Consider the following 18190-nt stretch of genomic DNA (forward strand, 5'->3'; position numbering starts at 1 on the left):
ATACTTAAAGGTATTATTTAAGTGTTCCTTTTGAATTTATTACAATTTCTATGTTTAATATATAAATTTGTGTGTTTAAAAATATACATATTAAACAAATTAATGTAGTAATTGTGATACGTATTTGACAGGTGGAACTTGAAAATTTTTGTTTTTCTTTTAATATTTGATATAATTTTGAGATAAAAAAAAAAAGAGTAGAAGAGTGAATAACTGACTCATAGGCATTCTCATTCATAAGGACTATACAAAACTCAAAAACTGCCTTTTCCTTTCTCCTTCTGTAGGTAGACTGGCGTCGTTCCTTCATCACCACTGATGTTAACCCTTATTATGATTCATTTGTCAAGTGGCAGTTTTTAACATTAAGAGAAAGAAACAGAATTAAATTTGGGAAACGGTGAGTTTGTTGTCCTTCAGTATGAAAAAGCAAAAATGATATAATTCTTGCATTGTAATTCAGCGCCCCATAGCTTACTTCTTTCTATTATCCTTAATTTTTTTTATATGTCTTTTTTCTTTTTTGTTCTCCTGCATTCTTTTCCTTTTTGTCTTGCCAGTGTCTTAGTTTCTCTGAGCGGCTTAGTGTTTATGACAGCTAGAACCAGGGAGAATAGGAGTGTTGGTTTTATGATCTCGTTAAAAATTCTGTTCAGTATTCCTAGCCAAGCACAAAAATAATGATTTTATTTGTGCGTTAGTTTATTCTTTTGTTCTGCAAATTGTTTTAAGATTCTCCCTTGATTATGTGGATTAATTAAAAGCTATCTGCATTTTATAAGTGAATTAAAATTTTTAATCTCTTGTTGATGAAGGCAGAAATCTTTTATTAAATAACTAGATTGGCAATAGAACTACCCATAAAAGCATAATAATAGAAGTTTAGTTAGAAGAAATATCGTAAAATGTTTGCAGCAACACTGGCAAATATGTTTGGCTAAAACTTGTATATTATAGCAATATTTGTCACTTATTTTTTAGATATACCATTTATTCTCCAAAAGATGGACAGCCTTGTATGGATCATGACAGACAAACTGGAGAGGTATTTATTTGTGACATGGAGTAGTATTGTTAATTCTTTATATGGCCATAGAATTTTAAGAAATAGATCAGCCCTGGCTGGTGTGGCTCAGTGGATTGAGTGCCGGCCTGTGAACCAAAAGATCGCCCATTCAATTCCCAGTCAGGGCACATGCCTGGGTTGCGGGCCAGGTTCCCAGTTCAGAGCGTGGGAGAGGCAACAGACCCATACATCTCTCACACACTGATGTTTCCTTTCCCTTCTCTAAGAATAAATAAATAAAATCTTTAAAAAAAGAAATAGATCAAAAGCCTAGAAAAATAACTTTATTCCAGTGCTGAAGTGCATTGTAGTGTTACTCTGGTGGCTGTGAAGAGAGGCAGAATGCCATTATGGGTTCCTGTATCTTGTCTAGGACCTTGCTACTCCAAGAGTGGCCCTAGAACAGCGGTGTCAGCTTGTGACAGAAATGCGCAGTTTGAGCCTCACCCCAAAACTGCTGAGTCAGAAGCTCTGGGGCCCAGGAATCTGTGTCTTACCAAGCTCTCAGTGTGATTCACATGCATGCTGATGTTGGAGAAGCACTGCCTGGACACTGCTCTGAACAGAGAGCACAGGGAAAGGTCATGAAATGCGCGGCTGACTGGTGCACGCAGACGCCATTGGTGTGTGCTGATTATGTGCCCACTGCTTATTTCTGAAGTACTTCCAGTCATCACGATTTCAGTTCATTCCACATTCCTGTAGGACACATTAGTAACATTATTCCGTGTAATACTTGAGGGAAGCAAGGGTACGTGATTTGCCTAAAGCCTTGGCATGGTAAGCCGACAATGCCGGCATCTGCACGCTGGAGTCCCAATGAGAGTGTGGTTGTTTGTTACCACCTTCGAACACTTCGCAGTCTAGTGACTGCTTGTCCAAATGAGCCCTCAGTCATGCTGTTACGTACCTGAGAGAAGTGAGAGTTGCTCAAAATTTTGGAAACTTTGAGAGACTTTAGAAGGCCCACTTTCTGGCTATATCAAGTTTTAATATAGTCAATGGTAGCAATATCCTAAATTTCAATAGCATATTATAATTTTTCCAAGCATTTTCCTATCCATTATCTTGTGCGTTCCTCAGGACAATCCTGCGTGAGGCTCAAAGAGGTTGTGACTCCCTTGGGTCAAGCATTAGTAAGGGCCCAAGCTACATTTTGAAAGCACCCCGTCTGACCCTGGGTCCAGCGCGTCCGTGATGACTGCTCTGTGGCGTTGCTGTCTTTCTCATTCTCATTTTGGCAAAAACGGTTTTAATTGATTGCTGTGATTACCGTGAGCCGCTTGTTTCCTGTCCTCCCTTCTCGAGGGAGCTCTCAGAAAACCATTCAGACTTAGCAGAGTCTGAACCTCCTTTGTGAGTTCTGGTGCCGGGTGGAAGGGTGGTCCCCCAGGCCGCTTCTCCCACGTCAGGCCTCCCTGTGGGTGTGGCCAGCACACCGCCCGCAGTCTCTTCGTTGGAAGGAAGAGTTGGTCTCACGATGCAAGAACAGACCTTAGGAAACTGAGTCCTGTCTCTCTCACATAGATTAGCAGGTGTAGTCCAAGTCTTTTTTTCCCCTGAAATTTTTGTTTTGTTTATTTGTTTAGGGTGTTGGCCCTCAGGAATATACTTTAATCAAGTTGAAAGTGCTTGAGCCATATCCATCCAAATTAAGGTAGGTTTGCTGGAGTTATGTTTCAGGTTTTTGAATATCAGATACTGTACTTGTGAGAGAATCCACGACATTATTATTATTATTATTATTATTATTATTATTATTTGCTTTAATACATCGTTTTTCTTTTTAGTGGCCTGAAAGGGAAAAATATCTTCTTGGTAGCTGCTACTCTCAGACCTGAGACCATGTTTGGACAGACAAACTGTTGGGTTCGCCCTGATATGAAGTACATTGGGTTCGAGACAGCAAATGGTGATATATTCATTTGCACCCAAAAAGCTGCCAGAAATATGTCATACCAGGGCTTTACCAAAGACAGTGGCGTGGTGCCTGTTGTTAAGGAATTAATGGGAGAGGTAAGCTGGGTAGCAGATTTTTTATTTTAGTGCATAAATTTAGAGGAAAATTTTCAACAATGAAACAAGGAAAAACATTAAAAAAAACTTTAATTGAGGCACATATGCAGTCAAATGTGTAAATCATAAGTGTGTATTTTGGTGCATTTTCATATGTGTATACACTCTTATAAACATCACTCAAATCCAAATATAGAACGGTTCCAGTTTCCAGAGGGCTCTCTCATGTCTGTTTCATAGAGAGCACTCACCCCTCCTGCAAAGCTCGTCCGCTGTGTGATTGTGCCACAAGTTAGTGAACCTTCCTCTGTGATGGGTGTTTGATTGCTTCCCGTCTTTTTGTGGTCTATCTTGTTAGTATTGTACTTGATGTTGGAGTTCTTTTGTCTGAGCAGTTTTTTGGAACACTATTAATGACACAAATTTTTAACTATTTCTAATGCAGCTTCTTTCCTGAGCAAAGACAATGGGTGGTATAAATTAAAAGATAGCTTTCAAACTTTCTGACTGTTATAGTAGTTAGCTTTCACCAATAGTACTGTCAATTCTGTAAAATCAGCCTATCTGTATGAATCAAGTGGGATGGGTGGGAACTGTGTGGAATTGAAAAGTTCATCCCTTAGCTAAACAAGTGGCTATAAGCCATGTGTTACATATGAGAATATGTGTGCAGTATTGTTGCATCTTCTGATATTTTTTAAAGAGAAACCAGATACATCTTTTTAATTAACATTGTTTTCCCTATTATCATTTAAAATGGATATACAGTATTCTAGCTTGTTGAGGTCTCATATTTTATTAAATAATTTTTCTATCATTTAAAGTTTTATTTGTTCCCAGGTTAACACAGCATTGGGCAGACTTCTCAAAGAAAAACAATTTTTTAAAAAAATTTTAAACTTTGAGGTAAATTTAGGATTGGATGGCTGGGTCTGAGTTGCGTGGATGTTTTGGTGGCTCTCGCTATGGATTCCTGTTTTCCTCCAGGAGTACCGTGTCACAAGTAATGTGTTAGGGTACTAATTTCCTTACGGCCTTAATAATTATGCAGTTATTTTTGGTCTAGTTGGTATAAAAGAATGACTTTGTTTTACTTTATATATTTTTGATTTCTACCTTCTGGGGCTTAAAATAGTAACAGTGCTTTCCACTTTATTAGTTAAGTTGTTTCTCCATCATTTATGCTCATCTTGTCCTTCCACAGGAAATTCTTGGGGCAGCACTTTCTGCACCGCTCACATCCTACAAGGTGATCTATGTTCTCCCAATGCTCACCATTAAGGAGGATAAAGGTAGAGTTTATTTCTCTACAGCAATACTATGGTAATTACCTCTGGCTGTGCTAATCAGTTCCACACTCTCTTTTACAAGGCACTGGTGTGGTCACAAGTGTTCCTTCTGACTCCCCTGATGATTTTGCCGCCCTCAGAGACTTGAAGAAAAAGCAAGTGAGTAGTATTGAGTTTCACATGCTTATTTCCTCTTCATCATCTAACTGGTCAGGCACCGCTGAACTACACTGGGATTAGGCTAAACAGCTCTACATATGCCCTTGAACTGTATTTTCTAACCTATTTCTTGATGTTTATATATTTTCCTGTGGTTTGGATTTTGAATAGAATGGTTTTCTGAATAGAATTTTTTTTTAAAGACTGTACTTTTTTAGAGCAGTTTTATGTTCACAACAAAATTGAGAGGAAGCTACAGAGAGATATTCCATGTACCCCTTGCCCCAACACGTGCATAGTCTCCCCATTATCAACATCACTCACCAGAGTGCTACCTTTTTTTACCGAGATGAACCTACATTGACAATCATAGTCATCCAAAGTCCGTAGTTTACCTTATGGTTTAATCTTGGTGTTGTACATTCTGTGGGTTTGAACAAACGTGTAATGACTTACATCCATCATTATAATGTCATGCAGATCATCTCACTGCCTAAAAGTTCTCTGTGCCTTTCCCGTTCATCTTTCCTCACCTCCCACCGCTGGCAGCCACTGTCTTCTCGTCTTCATGGTGTCACCTTTTCCTGAACGTCATGTAGTTGGGATCATACAGCATGGATGTAGCCTTCTCAGATTGATTTCTTTCATTTAGTAATATGCATTCACAGTTTCTCTATGTCTTTTCATAGCTTGATAGCTCATTGCTTTTTAGTGCTGCATGATATTCTGTTGTCTGGATGTTCCATGGTTTATTTATCAGTCCACCTACTGAGGAACATTTGGTTGCTAACAAGTTGGCTGGAAATTATGAATAAAGCTGCTATAAATGTTCATGTGCAGGTTTTTGTGTGGATATAACTTTTTTTACTCTTTTGAATAAATACCAAAGAGTGATTGCTGGATCATATGGTAAGAATCTGCTTACTTTTAGATGAAATTGACAAACTGTCTTCCAAAGTAGCTGCACCATTTTGCATTTCCACCGTGTGAGCGTTCCTGTTGCTCCACATTCTCACCAGCGTTTGGTGTTATCAGTGTCCAGAATTTTGGGCATTTTAATAAGCGTGTAGTGATAGCCCTTTGTTCTTTTAATTTACACTTCCCAGATGACATGATGTGGAGCATCTTTTCATATGCTTATTTGCCCTCTGTACATCTTTGGCGAGGTATGTCTGTTAAAGCCTTTGGGTCATTTTTAAATCAGATTGTTTGTTTTCTTATTGTTGAGTTTCAAGAGTTCTTCATATATTCTAGATAACATTCCTTTATCAGATGCATCTTTTATAAATATTTTTTCCAGTCTGTTGCTTGTCTTGTAATTCTTTTGATATTGTCTATTGCAGAGCAGAAGTTTTTGATTTTAATGAAGTCCAGCTTACCAATTATTTCTTTTTTAGGTTGTTCTTTGGTGTTGTATCTAAAAAGGCCATCACCATACCTGAGGTCATTTAGGTTTCCTCCTATGTTTTATGGTTTGGGGTTTTACATTTGAGTCTATGATCTTTTTTTTTTTTTTTCTTTTTAAGATTTTATTTTTAGAAAGGGAAAGGAGGGAGAAAGAGAGGAAGAGAAACATCAATGTGTGGTTGTCTCTCGTGCGCCCCCAACTGGGGACCTGGCTTGCAACCCAGGCATTTACCCTGACTGGGAATAGAACCGGTGACCTTTTGATTCACAGGCTGACACCCAATCTACTGAGCCACACCAGCCAGGGCGTATGATCTATTTTGAGTTAATTTTTGTGAGGGTGTAAAGCCTGTGTTTAGATTCATTTTTTTCTGCATGTGTATGTTTGTTCAGGCAACAGTTGTCGAAGAGACTGTCTTTGCTTGGTTGTATTGCCTTTGCTCATTTGTCAGACATTGGTTGACTGTATTTGTCAATGGGCTCTATGGGCTGTCTATTCTGTTCCTTTGATCTTTTCTTTCGGCAGCACCACGACATCTTGGTTACTACAGGTTTATAGCAAGTCTTGAAGTTGAACAGCGTCAGTCCTGCAGCTTTGTTCTTGTCCTTCAGTATTTAGTTGTCTACTCTGGGTCGTTTGCTTCTCCATGTAATCTTTAGAATTAGTTTGTTGATATCCATAAAATAAATTGCTGGGATTGCATTAAATCTATAGGTCAAGTTGGGAAGACTGACATCTTGAAAATATCAAGTCTTCTAACTCATCAACTTGGGATATTTCTCCAGCTTTTCAGCTCTTTGATTTTGTTCATCAGAGTTTTATAGTTTTTCTCACATGGATCTTATATATATAGTTAGTTAGTTTTTTTACCTAAATATTTAATTTTTGAATGCTAATATAAATGGTATTATGTTTTTAACTTTAAATTCAACTTATTGTTTATTGGTATATAGGAACACATTGATGTCTGTATATTAACCTTTTATCCTGAAACCTTGCTTTAATTGGTTATTAGTTCCAGGAAGCCTTTTTTAAAATTCTTTTTTGGGTGTTCTACATTGATGATTATGCCAATCTGTATATATTTTCTTCTACTGCCTTACTGCATTAGCAAGAACATGTAGCATGATGTTAAAAAGCAGTGGTGAGTGGGGACATCCTTTCCTTTACCTGACCTTAGTGGGAAGGCTTTGAGTTTCTCATCATTAAGTATGATGTTAGTTGTAGTTTTTTTTACAGTCTGTATTAAATTGAGCAGCCCCCTCTCTATTCTAGTTTACTGAGTTTTTATCGTGAAAGGATGTTGGATTTTGTCAAATGCTTTTTTTGCATCTGTTGATATGATCATAAGACTTTTTCTTTTTTAATTGGTTGATGCGATGGATTATATTGATTTTTTAAATATATTTTATTGATTATGCTGTTACAGTTGTACCAATTTCTTTTCTCATTGTTTCCCTCCACCCAGTGACCCCCTCCCTGCATTGCCCCCCCCCCCATAGTCTATGCCCATTGGTTGTGCATATAGTTCTTCTCAACATCTTCCTGTCTACTCCACTCCCTCCTACTATGCTCCTTAATTCCTGGACCATTTCCCTCCCTGTCCCCCCTACCCCTCCCTGCTGACCTCCCCCCTATATGTTCCCCATACCTATAATTTTTTTTCAACTCTCATTGCCTACTTAGTTTGCCTTTGTTTCGATTCCCTAGTTTCTGTTGTTGGTTGTTGTGATACAGTTTTCATTTTAATGTTCATAGTTTTGATCCTCTTTCTCCTAAACAAGTCCCTTTAACATTTCATATAACAGTGGTTTGGATCTGATGAACTCCTTCAGTTTTACTTTGTCCTGGAAGCACTTTCTCTGCCCTTCTATTATGAATGACAGCTTTGCTGGATAGAGTAATCGTGGTTGTAGGTTTTTGCTTTTCATTACTTTGAATATTTCTTGCCAGTCCCTTCTTACCTGCAGAGTTTCGTTTGAGAAATCACTCTTATTGGAACCTCTTTGTACATAATTCTCTTCTTCTCTCTTTCTGCTTTTAAGATTCTTTCTTTAGAATCCTTAATTTTTGACATTTTGATTATAATGTGTCTTGGTGTGGTTCTCCCTGGGTCCAGTTTTTTGGAACTCTGTGTGCTTCCTGGACCTGGAAGTCTATTTTCTTCCCCAAGTTAGGGAAGTTATGCTTCATTATCTTTTCACATAATTTTTCTATTACTAGTTCTTCTTCTGCACCTTCTGGCACCCCTGTGACTCGGACATTGGCCTGCTTATATCTGTCCGATAAGTTTCTGAGCTCCTCCTCATTTTCCGTACTTTTCGTTACCTCTTTCTGCCCTGGTTGACTCTTTGTTCCTTCCCTATGTTCTGATTTGTTGATTTGATCCCTGGTTTTCTTTCCCTCACCACTAGTTTCATATGTGTTTTCATTCATTTCAGCAGGACTAGCCTTCATTCCTTCCCCATCTTGTTTAAGATTTGCTGTTAGGTCTGTAAACATTCTTATAACCAAAGTTCTGAACTGAGCCTCAGAAAGATTTCCTATCTGCTGATCCCTTAGATCAGATATTTGCTGTCTGGTCAGTTGCATCACTGGGATCTCTATCATAATCCCTGCCATCCTGACAGTTTTGTGTTTACCTTTGCTTCCTGGGTGGGGCTGTCACACCTCTTATGCTATAGCGAGCAGAGCCCCGTGCACTTGTCACTACTAGGCGACCCTTCTCCACCACATTGTGGCGTTTTGTGTGGGGGCGGGGGTCCAAGATGGATTCTTGCTGTTTGCTTTTGGCTGAGAGACCAGGAGCCTCCTCCTCCATCCCCACCCTCTCTGGCCCTCACAGTCCAAGGCAATGGGGGTCTGCCTTCCCCAGCGCTGGAATCATGAGCTGACGGGTCTGGTCTGCAGCCGGGGGTGCTCCCCAGGCATTTCTCGCCTCCCCTTAAATAAGGGTGTCTGTGCTTACCACGGTCCTGCCACTGTTGCCGCTGCTGCTGCCACCGCCACCAGCACAGCTTGACCTCTCCGCCCCGGCTTCGCCCCTCCTACCCGTCCAGACGAGCACCACTTCTTTATAACTCCATACGTTGGACTTCCATGTAGCTTTATTTTCTGGAACTTCTGGTTATTTCTGGTTTTGCTGTAGATGTGTTCCTTCTTAGTTGTGGAAGGAGAAGGAATGTGTCAGTCTAGGCCTCCGTCTTGGCTGGAAGCCTCAGATTACATTAATTTTTATCGCAACCTAGAATATGAACCTCATTTTAAGCGAGGGGTATGTGTGCGTGTCCGTGTATGTGAATTTTTGCTTTGGCTGTATAGTGTCATCATTTGAGCCATTCATTATAACTTAAACTTTGAGTTTTTAGACATCATTAATCCCTTCTTGAGATATTTGGTAAAGAAAAAAAAAATTGCTCTGTATGGAAAAGAGAAGAAATAATAGCTTAAAGAAAAGTTTGGAGGTTTCTTCTGTCAATGATTAAATGATTTTACCAATGAAGTGTTGGTCATTAATGCTAACTTGCAATTTTTTTTGTAGGCCTTTCGAGCCAAGTATGGAATTAGAGATGACATGGTCTTGCCATTTGAGCCAGTGAGTACATAGCTTTTTCAATATATTCATATCGATATCTTTATCAGAAGGAAAGGGCTAACATTTTCCTTGCAACAAAATTAAATAATTAATGCAATATGGACATAATAGGGAGTTTATTTTAACTTGATATTTGCTATGGAAGATAAGAGTGAAAGAAAAATTTACAGTAAGTATTTTCTTAGCACCTAGCACCTAGCCCCTGAAATTCGGGAACAAATGGCTTTTTAGCATCACAAATTTATATAGCTTATTTTGTTAGTTTGGCCAGTTTCCAGGCTTCTAAGGACAAATGTTTATGTTTTCATATTGGTGCCTGCAGTACAAAAAAATTAAATTAGCACATACCTTTCATGAAGAATCCAGAGGACTTATTAGAAACCAAAATCATGACCCTCTAAAAAATAGGCTAGTTTGTGTTATTTAGTTAATTGGATGCCAGTGGAGGGGTGAGAGCTGGGGAAGGTGTGTGTATAGTAAGGGAGGGGCGGTGTGGGGTTGCTGTACAGAATTTGGGTATGTCCTGTGGGGAGAGGGAAGACAGATTCAGCATGGATGTTTGTTAGTCACTCTGTGATTACCTAATGTTTGACACTCTTTTAATGATACATACAATCTGAAATGCCTTGATGGGATAGTAGAGGCAGAAAAACAGAAAAAGAACTATGCCCTTTTTTTGTGTGTTCATTCAGGGTGAATACGTTCTTGCCATTATTGTTTTTTGCAGGTGCCAGTCATTGAAATCCCAGGTTTTGGAAATCTCTCTGCCGTAACCATTTGTGATGAGTTGAAAATCCAGAGCCAGAATGATCGAGAAAAACTTTCAGAAGCAAAGGAGAAATTATATCTAAAAGGGTTTTATGACGGTGTAAGTAATTATTTATTGTTTTTATTTGATTTACTCCATGTTCTGTGGTTTTTTTCTTAATGATTTAAAAAATATATAGACAAATTTAATATAGTTTCAGTCATACACTGACCTATGACAGACTGATAGGCAATTAATAAGAGATTCTTCTATTTTCAAGCTTTTTAAAATCTTTTTTTTAGGGGAATAATGGCAATTACAGAAATTACATTTTTGTGCCCTGTAGGAATCTTAAGGAATGAATTTCTTGTGAAGCTATTTAAAGTTTGTTCATATTATTATTGAGTAAACTCCGAAGGTATTACATGGACAATGCTTGTTCCCTTCGTTTGCTCTTGAAATTAAGAATTTTATATTTTAAACAAGCAGTTTTATTCAGTTCATTAATTTATTTGTTAATGACTATCAAATGCCAGGTGAGCACAACAAACATGACCCAAACCTCTTTTTCCTTAGTTGTTCGTATGTTAATGTGACTTCCTACATTTCCATGGAAAGAAGACTAGGTTAGAGAAAGTAAAAATTCAACTAAGGTTAAAATGAAGATTTAAAAACTTTTTTTTCAATTACAGTTGACATGCAATATTATATTAGTTTCAGGTGAACAACATAGTAGTTAGACATTTATATAACTTATCAGGTGATCACCCTGATAAGTCTAGTACCCATCTGACACCACTCATAGTTAAAGTGAAGATATTTAAGAATATAAATGAGAATTTAAAAATTTGTACCTTTACTGTCATTTTTCTAGATAAGAAAGAATTAGTTATGTCTTTTTTAAGTGACTTACACATTTTGGGTGATAATAAAAGCCAGTACCTATATAGTACTTACACATTAACTTATTTAAATTTCAAAATAACCTCCTGAAGTAAGAATTATTTGCCCCACTTTACAGATGAGGAGATTGAGGCCCTAAGAGATTAAGTAATTTACCCAAGATCAGCCAGATAGCCAGCAAGTGGTAGAATTGAGGTCCAAACTAGGCAACTTGGCTCTAGGATTGGCACTCTTAACCACTGCATCATAATGATCAGGAAATATAATTTCATAATGATGCATTAAATGGATATGAAATATTTTGGTAATGTTAGAGGATTGGAAGGTCAAAAAAGAACTTGTGTCTTTTGCTTAGAATCTTTTGGAGAGAGAGAGACACAGGAGTCAGGGAGAGGGAGGCCAGTCTCAGCTGGAAAGGGGATTGTTGCTTAGGACCGTGACAACAATGGCAAGCAAATACTTGGCCCTAGAAATAAATATCCCACTAAGTAAAAGGCAGGCTTCACAAACTGTAGGCCTTCCTCTGAGAGCTAAGTTTATCACATGGCCAAGCGAAGGAGAGTGCTTGCTGGTAACAGGTGGGTTTGGAAAGAGAAGCCTAAGTGGGGCTGAGCTGAATATGCTCAGTCCCCGCTCCCAACGCCTTCAGGAGTGAGGTGAGCTAGCGCAGTGCAGTTCTCCACACAGACCCAGGCGGGGGAAAGGGAGTGAATGTTTCTTCCTAATCACCTTCTCGACAGCTATTCTAATTATACTAAAAGGAAAACAAATGTGTTATATATAATAGTTGTGCAAGCTAGGCCAGCATAAAAAAATTATGGATATGTGATACATTCCACCATAAAAATATCTTGGGTTGGTGGGTGGAAGTAAATTTAGTTAGGGGAAAGTTTGGGGAGGGGAGCACAAAGCAAATTTTAATTATTTTCTATGTGTTTTTCCCCTCACTCTCATCCTTTTAGGTAATGTTGGTGGATGGATTTAAAGGACAGAAGGTTCAAGATGTGAAGAAGACTATTCAGAAAAAGATGATTGACGTTGTACGTGATAGGCTATCTTCTGAAGGCTGTTTTAGGGGAAAAGCTTTTAGTTAATAGACTTTACAGAGTTAATTAGCACAGTGAGTCTGTAGTAGAACCTTGAGCTCTATTAAAGATAGCATCTAGCTTTGTGGCAGAAAATAGGAGACCTATTTAGCAATTCATTTCAGCTGAACTTCCCACCTGTACCATTGAAAATGGTGTTCTCAAGTTGGCAGGAGCAAAGCAGATGCAGAGAGCTTGAATGGGCTTCTAGCGTGGCCATTTCAGATACCAGCAGTTACAGTCTCTCTTTCTGTACTGCTTTATGTTTTACTTCCATCCTCCCCTCCATCTTCATTTTTGTGGTAACTTCCGTTGAACTCCGTCAGCAGCCGTCCGTCTCGAGAGACGATGGTGTAGCTTCTTAAGAGTCTATCTGCACCGCCGAGAATGGCTGTGCAGTCCGACTCGGGAGTGACACGGTATCTGTCTCCTCCCGTGTTGAATCGACATCTTGCGATGACGCTGGAGTGTTCTCTCCAGTGAAGCTGAAGCTACAGAGCCTGGGCAGGGTGATATGGAGGGTCTGCTGTTGCCCATGCAGCAGACCCCCCCTCTCTTCGCAGCTGAAGGATCCAAGGGAAAGACGGAGTCAATACAGCTTGGCTTCAGGTGCGCCGCAGGAGTTGCCGGTGTTGACTACAACGTCAAACCGCCTTAGGGACTCCGGCTCCGGATTTTCTGTCAGGGTTTACTCCCTTAGCCTTTCCCCTGAAGAGGTATGCCGCAAGGCAGCGGAGGTTTTTTGGAGTCAGAGTTTTCCTTCTCTGATGTGCCCTGACTGGAAGATCGAACCAGCGACACTTAGCTCGCAGGCCGACGCTCAATCCACTACACCAGCATAAAAAAAGACATAGAAACTATTGGACCTTTTACACTCTGAAAGTCCTTTTGCCTTTCTTTCTGGGAGAGTCCTTCATCTGCGTGTGAGTGTGTGTGTGTGTGTGTGTGTGTGTGAATGAGTTTTGTTTACTATGAGTTTTATATCTGCTAGTTGTGTGTGCATATGTATATATAAATAAAGATTTCTAAGAATTCATTTAAAAAATCTTCTTGAATGGAAAATTTCAAACTTATAAAAAAGTAGAGAGTAGTATGATGAATTCCTATATACCCTTCACCCAGCTTTAGCAGGTATCAGCTCAGGACCACTTGAAGAGCTTATGTTTTCTGACTGATCCTTTTTTTATAGACTATTCTTGTTTTATGGGTGTGAATTTTTTTTTTTTTTAATTTAAAGAATTGAGATGTAATTGACAGGGATGTGAAATCTTCATCTCACTTCTCTGAGGAAGACTTGATTATTTAAGAGTGGGTACAGAAAGGTTATTGGAACCTTTTTGGGATATAGGTAGGGCTTGTCACTGAGCTTCACTGGGAAGATCTGGAGGGGCCAGTCGTGCTTTGGGGAAGCCCTGATGTTATTATAGTTTTTGGGTTTGTTAGATTCTCCGCAGAAGATTCTTCCCATCTCTGGCTTAAAGTATCTTAAGGGTCTAAGCTAACTGAGCATTCTGGGAGCTAAATTAGGAGAAGATTGCTAGCGTGGGTACCAACACCCAGTGTGCTGACTTTCACTTCATCCCCATTTTCACTGTGACACTCATAGCTTCAACTTTTTCCTCTAGTTGAGAGACTGTCTTCTATCGTCTCCAAAGAATAGACCTTCATTGTTCTGTCTGCATAGTGCGGGATTAGGGTATGTGGGATTCTAACCTCTTTGTTAAAAGTCAGTCCTTTGCAGCCTCGTGTGACCTCTTTTAGAACTACCTTGTGCAACCATTTCCTGAGTCTTGGGGGGTTATGCAAACTGGATTGTTCATCAGCTTTCTCTGCTATTGGCTTAGAACTCAGCTCTCTTTCTTCAGTCTGCTAACCAGCACTCATCTTGCTGTTTAGTTTTCCAAAATCTGGTGGTTATTGTTTTTTCTCCCATTCTTGTCTTTGTATGTTCATGCCATTAAAATCAAACAAAAAACAAACCAAAAAAAACCCTCTTTGTTGTCCTTTCATTACAATTTTGAGAGGGAGCAGAGTTAAATATGTTTTCAATTCACTGTCTTTAAACAAAAGTCCCAGCCATTGAAGTTCAGCATGAGGAATTGCATTTAAGAACACAGAGTAATGAATCATTTTATGAATAATATGGAATATTATTTTAAAAGATTATCCTTGCTTAATAAGTTTGGGACCATAATACATTAAGAGATACAACATTTGGTAAAAAATAACATTCACGGTCAGTTTTCTAGTGGGAATTTTTCAAGACTATAAGTCTTTAGGAACAGTATTTTCTGTTTTTAATTTCTGTGCATCTATTTTTTTAAAGAAGATTTATACATTTAGTTTTCCATTTTCTTTATATTGTTATTATAATAAGGATAAAAGGATGTCATAGGCAACCTAACCTTCAAAGCATAGGCTTAGAAATGATTGAACTTCTTTGAATTTTGCACTTAAGAGGAATATACTATGTAGGGAGGACAGTCCATCTGACAACTATTCTCACCTTTTCAGAAGCAAATGTTGTGTAGAAAATAAGGCAGATAACTATTCTGGGAAGAAGGAAGATGTAATGAAAATGTGGGGTTTTGATTATTGGTGGTACAGCATTTTAAAAAACTTACATTTATTGTCCTTGAAGAATAGAGATTGAGTTGACATAATATCTGATATATTTTTCTTTGCTTCCATTTAGAGAGATGCATTTATTTACATGGAGCCAGAGAAACAAGTCATGTCCCGGTCTTCAGATGAATGCGTCGTGGCTCTGTGTGACCAGTGGTTAGTCTCCCCTGCAGCAAGAAGAAATTTCCTGCAGTCACTCTCCTTATCCTTTTGGCTTTTTTCTTTTTCTAATCAATTTGTGTACTCCCAGGTACTTGGATTACGGAGAAGAGAACTGGAAAAAGCAGACATCCCAGTGCTTGAAGAGCCTGGAAACGTAAGATGGGGGAAAGTGTGGAGGGATGGGAAAGGAGATGAGAAACACGGAGGATAGTAAAGGGGAAGAGAGACACTTCATGTTTGCTCTCCCCAGATTCTGTGAGGAGACCAGGAGGAATTTTGAAGCGACCTTAGGTTGGCTCCAAGAGCATGCTTGCTCAAGAACTTATGGGTTGGGTAAGCAAACTTCAAATTTTTCTGTTTGAATGACTTTGGCAAATTAATGCTTCTTATTAATTTCCTCTATTCTTTTTGAATTGGAAGTGAAAGCTTTTGGTGAGACAGTGAGGAAGACTAATATCTGATCCTCTACCATCTACCTGGTGGGAGAAGAGTGCCTTCTCTAACCCAGTTTGATCTTTATTTACCAGTTGATTTTTATTAATTCAAGTAAATTTAAGAACTTCCTCTCTGCACAGCTTTGTAAATGCTATAGAACTATTCTTAAAATGTAGATTCATAAATTAAATGTCTCTTAGGTCCCTCATGCATTAATTTTCTTCTTTTTATCTTGCAGGTACTCGTCTGCCTTGGGATGAACAGTGGCTGATTGAATCCCTCTCCGATTCCACCATTTACATGGCATTTTACACAGTGGCACACCTCTTACAGGGCGGGGACCTGCGTGGGCAGGCGGAGTCTCCACTGGGCATCAGGTTGGTAAATGGATGAGGGAAAGAAGTCTAGTTTGTCAGCAAGATGTGATCTTTTGATTTATGTATTACAGGCTTTCTTTTAATATTTGTTTTCATGAGAATTAGTTAGCCGAGTTTTGTCATGCTATTTTTTGTTTGTTTTTTCTTTTTGCTATTGAACTGAAAGTAATAAATAGTTCCTTTTCCGTTATTATTATCCTTCGTTTTCATGGGAATCTGTTGTCCTCATTTGTTACTCTAACTACATTAAGTGATTCCTAAATTATTGTTAGATTGAAATAATGATTCTAAAAAATTATGTAGGTATTTATCTATTTTGTTGTTGTTGTTTGTTTTATTTTAATACAGGCCGCAGCAGATGACCAAGGAAGTTTGGGATTATGTTTTCCTCAAGGGGGCTCCATTTCCTAAGACTCAGATCCCAAAGGAAAAATTAGATCAGTTAAAGCAAGAGTTTGAGTTCTGGTATCCTGTGGATCTTCGAGTCTCTGGCAAGGATCTTGTTCCAAATCATCTTTCATATTACCTTTATAATCATGTGGCTATGTGGCCAGAACAGAGGTGAGTGCTAAAAAAGATGTAGACTAAATTTGTTGCTTATTGATACGGGTGCCTTATGGCTTCAAATTTGTAAGAAGTTATTATGCAGGGTATAGATTTGCAAATTACACCAGCGTCAGATTTCTATTCTTTATATATATATATATGCTTATTTATAATTTGTACAGTGTTGTAGACACTACTTCTGTCTCATGTTTCTTCATGTAAATATATATTTCTAAGATCTTTTTAATATCATATATAGCCCTGCCTGTGTTTTTTAAATACTTACAGAATAATTCACTGGTATGCCTGTACTGTAGTTTTTATAACCAGTCCTTCGCTATTGGACACTTTTGTTATTTTCATTTGTTTCCTGTTACAAACAGGCTTTAGTAAATATTTTTGTACATTTGTCTTACCAAACTTTTATGAATCTTTTAGTGTTTATCTCAAAATTTTAAACCTAGATCACAATCTTTAAGTTTTATTTTCTGTCTTTAAACATTTACCCGTAAAGTGACAAATGGCCTGTAGCTGTGAGAGCAAATGGACATCTTCTCCTCAACTCTGAGAAGGTAAGGCTTCCTGCCTTTTGAAAGTTACAAATTCTACAGAAAGTTTTTCAGATTTAGGAAGTTGCACCTTTTCCTAAATTATTAAAGAAGGAAAGAATATGAAAATCATAAATTAAAAGTTTTATCTTTTAAATTATGTGTGTAGAGTAGGTAGTATTAATCGAGGGGAGGGACCTACCTATTATAACATTGTATTTGGAGTCACAAAAGGTGACAGGAGTTATGACCGGAGCAGAGGGAGAGAAAGAAATGGACAGAGACAGAGACAGCAAACGTAAAGGCCCTAGAGTGTCGTTCTTATTGCGAAAGTCGTCTGGTGGTTTTTGTTTTTTGTTTTATACTGTGACTGGCCATTAAATTAGAATAATAGGATTTTGAAGTTCATTATAACATGACATTTCTTCGGTGTCAACATTGTTGTATCATACGCTATACTGATTTTATTGGTACAAGATACTTTTATTGCCATGTAGTGGGAAATTGATGTCACAATCACCTTTCTTTGGTATCAATAAAGTTATGATAAAGACATAAAACATTTAAAATAATAGAGATTGCTAGATTGTGCACAGCGAGTGCCCTCTCAGATGTGCTGCCCCCAGGCAGAGCACAATTTGAACAACCAAATAATGATTGTGACCCTAATGGCAGGAAGTTCCCTAAACCCCTAACTCTGACCTTATGATCTAGTCCATTTATTTCTGAGTGACTAATTCATATAAAGCTCTTCTCTGTGATCGACTGAAGTGTTCTAGAGTTCTAGTGGAGGAGTTCCACATGTATGAACTAATAGTATAGTCTAATGAAAAGAGCGGTGGGCTGAGTCTCAGACTAGAGATCCTATCCTGGCTCTCACTTACTAGCTGAATGACCCATGTAAGTCTATTAACTGGACTTCAGTCTTCGCCTCTGTGAAACTAGTTTAGAGTATCTTTTCATATTTCTAATCTTTTTTGTCTTTATCTGATTGTGGCCAACACATTTTATTTAGTTTGGTTGACAGAGTTTGTTTCATTTATGTATAGTATTACTAATGCCTATTCGTTGGCTTTCTATTCCAGATGTCAAAATCCACGGGCAACTTTCTCACTTTGACCCAAGCTATTGACAAATTTTCAGCTGATGGTGAATATACCTTTTTTAAAAAAAAAAAATTTATTTGTTTGTTTATTTATTTTTAGAGAGAGGGGAAAGGAGAAAGAAA

General features: G+C 38.2%; 1 protein-coding gene across 1 annotated transcript in view; it reads left to right on the forward strand.

Moving 5' to 3' along the window:
* The window catches only part of LARS1 (leucyl-tRNA synthetase 1), a 53259-nt gene that overhangs the window by 14510 nt on the left and 20559 nt on the right, over window positions 1-18190 (forward strand). The window contains exons 7-22 of the mRNA XM_090288074.1: window positions 288-400; window positions 982-1045; window positions 2656-2723; window positions 2857-3082; window positions 4287-4374; window positions 4454-4530; window positions 9480-9533; window positions 10261-10401; window positions 12147-12224; window positions 14965-15050; window positions 15145-15210; window positions 15307-15389; window positions 15730-15868; window positions 16217-16429; window positions 16929-16986; window positions 18048-18111. Of these exons, the coding sequence (XP_090144200.1) occupies window positions 288-400; window positions 982-1045; window positions 2656-2723; window positions 2857-3082; window positions 4287-4374; window positions 4454-4530; window positions 9480-9533; window positions 10261-10401; window positions 12147-12224; window positions 14965-15050; window positions 15145-15210; window positions 15307-15389; window positions 15730-15868; window positions 16217-16429; window positions 16929-16986; window positions 18048-18111 (1618 nt within the window). The remainder of the gene's footprint in view (window positions 1-287; window positions 401-981; window positions 1046-2655; window positions 2724-2856; window positions 3083-4286; window positions 4375-4453; window positions 4531-9479; window positions 9534-10260; window positions 10402-12146; window positions 12225-14964; window positions 15051-15144; window positions 15211-15306; window positions 15390-15729; window positions 15869-16216; window positions 16430-16928; window positions 16987-18047; window positions 18112-18190) is intronic.

Source organism: Furipterus horrens, unplaced genomic scaffold (genome assembly GCF_987537825.1).
Source record: "Furipterus horrens unplaced genomic scaffold, mFurHor1.1.pri manual_scaffold_10, whole genome shotgun sequence".
Taxonomy (NCBI): Eukaryota; Metazoa; Chordata; class Mammalia; order Chiroptera; family Furipteridae; genus Furipterus; species Furipterus horrens.